This window comes from Rhopalosiphum maidis, chromosome 1 (assembly GCF_003676215.2).
Source record: "Rhopalosiphum maidis isolate BTI-1 chromosome 1, ASM367621v3, whole genome shotgun sequence".
NCBI lineage: Eukaryota > Metazoa > Arthropoda > Insecta > Hemiptera > Aphididae > Rhopalosiphum > Rhopalosiphum maidis.
The window spans coordinates 4639146-4647601 of NC_040877.1; the positions used below are offsets into that span (position 1 = coordinate 4639146).

Genomic DNA, 8456 nt, shown 5'->3' on the forward strand with positions numbered 1-8456 from the left:
GATGATACAAATAATAACTGTTAACTCAATATTTTCTTAATACAGGTTAATATAATTCCAAAATTATTATTTCTTCGTCAAAAAAAAACATTTAAAAAAATGAAAAATAAATGCAATATGATTCAGAAAAATTGTCGTATTTATAAATAATAATTACAAATATAAATACACGTATAAAAATAAAATGAACATAAAAGAACAAAAGCAAAATATAATTATAGTATTTTAAATATGATGTTTGAAAAATTAATCTGATGTTCATGACAGATAATGCCTGACACCGTATAATAAATTAACAAAGTTGTAAGCAAATCTTTACACGGAATTACAAAAGTAGAATGAAAAGAATATTATAAAAACATAATCTAAGAAAAGGCGTACAGGTACATAGAAATTATAATATAATATTAAAAAAGTGCCGAAAGAAAGAACGCGGATAAAACAATATAATAAAATATAATATATCTTAATTAAAAGTCGTAAATAAGAAGGGCATATTATATAACTATAAAAATCTTTGGTAACATATAAATAGTATATAATAAAATATTACGTATGTAATAATCATATCCAAGCGTTGTACACGAAATCCACGAAATCATCATAAGTAATTCTAGAGATTTAAAATTAGTAACACTAACACAGTTTTTCGCGTAAGAAACGAAATAATATATACGTTTATATTATTAGTGGTTTTTGTTAAGTTACTTTTGAGATGTAACCAAGTGAATAGTAACATAAGTGAGGACCGGTCAAACGGCGGAAGAGAGATGATTGGGAGTATATCCCCATAAAAGTTTTTAATATTTAAAATAATATTATAATATTGTATCAAAGATAATTTAAAAAAAATAATATGAATATTTTTTTTTGTGGTCTGATAAAATATGAATATTAATTAACAATTTTTGATACAAAAAATTTTAAACTTTGGTGGAGATAAATACTGTTACTTACAAAATTTACTTTAGGTTAAAGTAATATTATATATATATATATGTATGTATATAAAATAATTATTAATTGAACAGTTCAATCATAAAACTTTTGTATAATTCAACTATAATTTTTTAGGTTTTTCTTTCTTTATTTAATAGTTAGAAAAAATAATATAATATGTTGATTTGAAATGTTGATGTATTTTATAAATGATTCAGTTATTATGTTAATCTAAGAGTCTAGCTAGCGGATGGCTTAGCTATAATGACTGTTTGTCGTGGACTCGTGAATATAACCCCAGCTTAGGTAGATGAATTGACAAAAATAAAATAAAAACGCATTTTACTTATTTAGATACATTTGGTTATTAAATAACAAATCGATATATATAATCTTTAAATTCTATTTGTATTGATCAATATGTGAATGTTAAAAGATCAGCTCTACCCGTGACTAAATTGTTTCATTGCTACTGTTGTGGTTGTTGGAAAGTATAACAATTAGTAAAATCCAGAATCACTGCAAAAGCGTCTTTTTATTTTATTTTTTTCAACAACTATATATTATGAAAATATTTTAAATTTAAATATGAGATATCACATACGTCTTTCTAGTTTTGTGTTATACACTATATAAACGGAATAATTCGTGTGAAGTCACCGTGTATCATTAAAAGTACATATTATATAACTCCGTTATAATATAATATATAGAGATACAAGTTGTACAATAATAATATATATTTTGCACGAAATGCATTCGAAAACGCATTCTTGCATGTAACGAGGGTAACTAAATACCCAACACTGCCGAAAAGTAATTGAAAATATCGACACGTGGATGGCGTCACCAGGGTCTCCACATGTTGGGGTCGGAATCAGGACCGTCGGACGGTCTGACTGCGGCGGCCGCGGCTTCCGGCCTGCGAACACGCGCAACCGTAGGGCCGTCGCCGTTCGACGGCGCCAACGCTGACTGCTTGTGCGAGGACGACGCGTTGGCCGTAGGAACGTTTACCGGTATATCGCCCAGAGGCCTCTTGTTGCTGCACCCGACCACAGTTTTTTTCATCGAAAAATCAAGCGGCGGGTACTGGGCAGCTGCCGCGGCTGCCATGTCTTCGGCCCACGAGCTGGTCGATGACACGTCCGGTTCATCGCAGTACACGAAAGGCGTTGAACCGACATCCGGTGACGGAAGCTGGCCATGTACCGCCGTGAACGCGCTAGTCCGGAAACGCCCGAGTTTTGGCAGCGATGGTGGCGGGACGGATGGCAGCGGTACAGTCGGTGGCGTCAAGTCTCTGATCAGCGATTGCTGCAAAACCGGTAGACCACTTGACATCGGGACCGACGTGGTTGTGGCTAATGCTGTTGCTGTTGCCACTTGCAGGTCGAGCCGGTGGTGCAAAGAGTAATTATTATTGCTGACGAGTGGACGCGGCGGCGGTGGAGGGGGCGTCGTGCCCGCGGCCGCGGCGACATACCTCATTTTGGCCACGCACGAGTCCAGATGTGACATCAACCTCTTTTTGATGTCTTCGTCCACCCCGTCCAATCGGTCGACGAATCGATTCACTTCGCCAGCACACTCCTGGTAACCCGTCTGAAACTTTTGCACGACTACCGCCGTCAAAGCTGCGGTCGATGATGAAGGCGACAACGATGATTCAACGGTTGGACAGGCGGCGGGAGCCAATGGTCGGCCACTACGGTGCAACGACTGCAGGTGCCGCACTGTCATTTCCAAGATGTCCGCTTTTTCTAACTTTGTGTGTCTTGCTGGCTATAATTATATTATATAATGATATTTTCAATATTGACATCAATCATATTCGCATAAGTAAAATAATATAATAAAATATGGGTACAACCAGTGTCTATCTGGTTTGAAATTGGTCTCCGACGCCACATTCAAACTTCAATAAAAAATTTAACTGCCTTTTAATATATTGCAATAATTTTATTTTATTTTTAATTATATTTAAAAATGGTCCTAGTATAATAAATACTAATAAATCCTATATTACATATTATATTTTGTATATTCTTGTAAAACCATTTTTAAAGACTACTATCCTTAATATAAACATTTTATTAAATAAGAAACTACTCGTTAAAATTTCGAATTGGTATATTATATTTTTTTAAATTTTATCCACTAAATAATTTACTGTGAAAACAGAGACTCTCAGAGAAATTTATATTACTAGTGACTACAAGGACACTCCTTAAGTAATACAACAAATTTCAAGAATTTAAAAATACGGTCCTTAGTTTTATTTAAAAATTCCAAAAATCATTATTAAATTTAAAAAATAGGTGTGATCATACTTTGTGTATCACTCTGTACATATTATATATTACGTGATTATGCACCTAAAAATATTGTCCATCTGTATAGCCTTAACCTAGGTATTTGCGCAGGTACAATATAAAAACATTTAAACATACATCTGTACTCTAGTCTACAGAGTACCCGAAACGTGATAAATATTTTAGAGATTATCTTATCTAACTGTGTCTGTGTTATATGATTTAAGTTTCATTTTTTTTCCATTTCATTAAAATTACATAATACATAAATATTAATAAATCGCATGTACCTATTGTATATTATAACTGTACAAACCAATACGTTTTAAATATAAATATATTCAATATTCTACTATATACAGTAAAATTTCTCTTCCATGATGATTAAATCTTATAATCCACGTCTTTCCCTTAACAAATTGAACCTTCTACTTGTCACTTTATGGAATAACGAATTGACAGCAAGAACGTTACGATAATACACGATGATACCAAATTCAGTAGAAATAACAAGAATGTATTTATAAAAAAAACGGGGACATTGCAAAAAAACAATACATATAATAATAATATAACGCCAACAATTGAATGTTTATATACTATATAATATTATAATCAAGAGAGCGTATAATCCTTGAAATGAAATAACTTATTTTTTAGATCGTGGTTATGTTTAAAATGGAATATTATTACACAATTGTGTTTTTCTGTTTTATACCTACATATGATATTCAACAAATCAATTTATTTTATTCTGTTTATGGAAAGTATTAAATACAGTTTTAAACATATGGTTAAAACTAATAAATTATTCATTATTCATTGTAAATATTCACATTATTAATAGATATAAGATATAACTATAATAATTTTTGGGGTATTGAAAAATAAAACTGACAAAATTCTCATAACAACGGTCAATTGACGAGTGTCAACTATAAAATATAAAAAATTTTGTGAATTCAAAACGATAAAAATTTCGTAATTTGTTATGACTACTTATTAACGAAAAATGATAAAAAGAAAATAGATATGAAGTCAGTTGAAAAACACGATATATGGGACTAAAATAAACGAAAATTAATGTGATAAAATGAAAAAAAATTATTTTTGATACATGGCAATTAATAAGATTTTAATTATTAATATTTCCAAGATCAATAATTTATCATATTAAGAGGAAGCAACACCCGCGTGTGTTGTCTCTCTTACAAGTACGTAACATAACAAATTTAAGCTCAGCAGATTACATTTAGCTCCTTTAGTTTAAATATTAGAGTAAATTAACCTATTATAAACTTGATGATAAGAACATTACTTGCTATGTTTGTAGAATGGTTTTTATGATAGCTCAATTTTTTAGCAAGTTATGTGTATATAATATAGCGTAAATTAAAAATGCCCGTAACTCACTTAAAAACCGAATAACCGTAAAAAACCAACTTACAAACATAGATAATGTTCTAACCATCAAATGTCATAATAAGTTGATTCACTCTAATTTTTAATTTAACAGATTTAAACGTGATCTGCTGAGCGTAAATTTGCACTTGTAAGACAGAGATAAAAGACAACGCATGTGGATGTTAAGTCTTCTTATGGTATAACTGTATAAGCAACATCTTCAAAGTAATAAAACAGAAACACTTTACTATTATTATTTGATATTATTCTATACCTATATTATAGTAATCTTTATTATTATTTACTGGCATTACTAAAATTATACGAATGTTTGTTTTTCTATTGATACAATGTTGTACTTTTATTATATTAAAAAAAAACTATATTTAGCTTACGTCTTTTTTCAATGCATCCAATATAAGTGTTTTTAGTTCATTTAAGCACTGATTGATTCTGGCTCTCCTTTTTTTTTCCATAATTGGCTTATTGTTCTAAAACAGAGAAAATACTAAATTTAATATTAATGTATCATAAAACATTAATTCAAATAATTTTTAAATAAAAAATAATATATTTTCACGTCAAATTTTATTTAAATTGTTTTTAATAATGTAATCCAAACAATATGTTCAACAAGTGTTATTTATTGAAATTCCCCATTTTACATACCTATTTATCAATCTTATAATATATAATATTAAAATATTTGAAGTAATACATATTTTAACTGTCTTAAGTTCTATTTTTCTCATAACTAATTATTGTTTTTTTTTTTTATCCTTGATGAATATAGAATAAAAGTTAATTAAAAGCATAATATTAAGTTAAGAGTTAGTAATATTAACATCTCTATTTTCCGAGATAGGTTCAAAGTATTAATATTATATTGCATCGTAATCTGTTAATAAATAAGTATATCTAAACTAGATATTAATTTGTAATATTATAACAATTGAATAGTTATATTTATCAAAACAAAATTATTTTCAAACATTAAACAACTTTTAGGAGAAACAAAAAAAAATTTCGCACTTAATCAATCTTATAAAAGTACTTAAAACTTAGGTAATGCAGAGGTATACGAGGTAGTAGCTTGATGATTCTGCCTCCATCGAAAATAAAAAAAAAATATATGCAAAAAATAAATGTATATTATGTATGTAAAATTTATTTAAACCCACTCCCTTATTTTTATTTTTATGTACGTGCTTGTTAAAAATATATAATCAATTATCAAAAATTAATTTTAATATTACCATAGTTACTTTAAATTAAATAGAAAAGAAATTAACAAACGAAAAATGATCAGTCACATATTATATATTCTTTTAAAAAAACTGTTAATATTACTTAACAAATGAGAATAGTTAACATAAAATTAGATATGATATTTACCTTTCGCAATTCGGATTTCGAAAGCTCGTAACGTCTGGGTTGGCCAGAGGATGACATCCCGGACGAATGAACCCTTGGATCGTCATCTTCTGAGTCATTATTCGTCGATGACATAATATTATTTTTTCCTATATTTTCGTCTGACGAGTGGCACAACGTGTACAACTACGGCACGTCGATCTCGCACAAAAATATACATCGGAAAAATTTTACCGAACGGTTCCGTAGCGTGTTTCACGTGTCCGTTAGCGTTTCGTCGGAAAAGCGAAATTCAAAAAAATCGTTTATTTTCGGCTTGTTACGCGCGCAATGATCTAAAACACCGACAAAAGCGAACCGGTCCATACTGCTGGGTTATTTCAAAACATAATGGCACAGGGCGCACGGTTGCGCGAGTTCCCACGTTGTGCACGCGTGCAACAATCGCCGCGATTGTGCCGCACAATCGCTACGATAACTACTATATATAAATATATATTCATTATGCGCGCGTACCTTGCGCATAACAATTTATTCTATACCTATGTTTTATACTCCGATAAGTGATAATTATACGCGCGTACCCACCCACCCCGTACGTATTAATATACGCCATTCATATTATTTGTGACCTAACTGTTTATTATGATTTACGCGGGTAATACGAACTAACAGCTTTTACTACTCGATATACATAAACCATGTAGGAAACAAATATATCACTTAGATCATTGGATCATGCTAAGTATACATTTGTGTATTTATAAAACCCAATAGTATAAGTTATAAAAAAAAATAAATGTGATATACATTCATAGTTAACAGATTTTACTATTTGAGTAATTTTTTTAGTTAATAGAAAAATATTTGGGCGGGCGGAGATAAATTGTAAATTGAATTTTTTATCGTATACTTTATTTTGACTAGAAAACCTATTCTGTATTTTTCATTCATAGTATATAAATATATACCTATCTCTATATCATACACCTGTTATTTTCCTTCGTGTGTATGTGCTTATACTTTATATTTTTAGTTTATTTTCTATTTGATAAGCTTTTTTTTTATTATTTTGATCCATATTCTATACGAAATACCTAATATATAACAAAATTAATATATTCATTAATATCATAATATATACTACATTAACACAAGTTATATATTACACAGAATTATTATTCGGTCGGCCAACTTCGAAGCCTTGAAATACCCTAATCTTGGAATTTGAGATATAGACAAACCTTCCGTGATAGCTTTCAAGTCTCAATATGAAACGGATCATATGGTTTAATATGTTGTATGATATTATGATATATTTTAATGAAATTTATATTAAAAACTAAAAAACATTTAATTTATAGATGAACAATATTATACTTATGCATACATGGTAATTATTTTATTTTATTTTATAGAGTATAAATAATCTGTCTATACCCGGCGTACTATTTTTATAATTAATACATTTTAATATTATAGTTTTAAATTGTTATTTATGTATCTAAATTATGATTTCACTTATATTTTGAGATGGTAAACAATTTAATATGTGCAAATTATTATTGAATTAATATATTTAATTTAGTAAGTTGATATACGTATGTTAAATTTATTAAATATTTATATAACCCATTGATAACTAATTCCAACATTTTTTAATAACTCCACATTTGCTGATTTAACTTAAAAAAGAAAATATTAAACTTAAACCTACGCTTTTAAATATAAAAGTAAGTGAAAGATGTAATCAATCCTTGTATAATTCTTGTCAATAAATTAGAAACAAGATTTTTTTTGTATATAATATTACATTTTATTATATAATTTTATTTTTGTTTTTCTGTACCATAATCATTCAATTTAAGTTAAATTCGTGTTTAACTATTTTTTTTTTGTTTTTAAATCATTCGTTCTACATTTTAGACAAAAGTGTTTTCAGTATTATTTTGGTTTAAATGTACTTTACACGCCTTTGTGTTTACAGTGTAGGTATATAGGTATATAATATTATTATAAAAGAGTTGTGACTTTTTGTCGTATTATTATTATTATTGTTATAGAGCAAGCGAGATTCAAAGGGTATATTTAATGATGGCGTACCTATACACATAATAATATATATACGCATTAAAGTAGTTCTTATAACGCGCGATGACGACGACGAGCCAAAAAACCACTCCGCTGCGCGAGGGTATAATAATTGCAAAATATAGCGACCCGCCTACTGTGGGACCCCGAGACGAACAAAACACATATTGTTATGCCTAGGGCATATATTATGTTTTGTTCGTCTTTTGTATATTTTCTTTCGCCCCTTTCTATGTAGGTAGGTATTTTTATTAAAATATATAATGTACACAAAATACAACGGGTAAAGATTATAATATAGGTACACAGAAATGACACAATTTTTATTCGTCG

The 8456-nt window shown here is 29.1% G+C and overlaps 1 protein-coding gene across 1 annotated transcript; it reads right to left on the reverse strand.

The window, feature by feature from the left end:
• Nucleotides 1–985: 985 nt before the first annotated feature.
• Nucleotides 986–6401, reverse strand: LOC113561005 (protein deadpan-like). Its single transcript, XM_026967171.1, has 3 exons — nt 6054–6401; nt 5054–5149; nt 986–2724 (listed from the first exon to the last, which is right to left on the reverse strand). The coding sequence occupies exons 1-3, from the start codon at nt 6165–6167 to the stop codon at nt 1786–1788; spliced, it is 1149 nt and encodes a 382-aa protein (XP_026822972.1). The 5' UTR covers nt 6168–6401; the 3' UTR covers nt 986–1785.
• Between the last annotated feature and the right edge of the window lie 2055 nt (nt 6402–8456).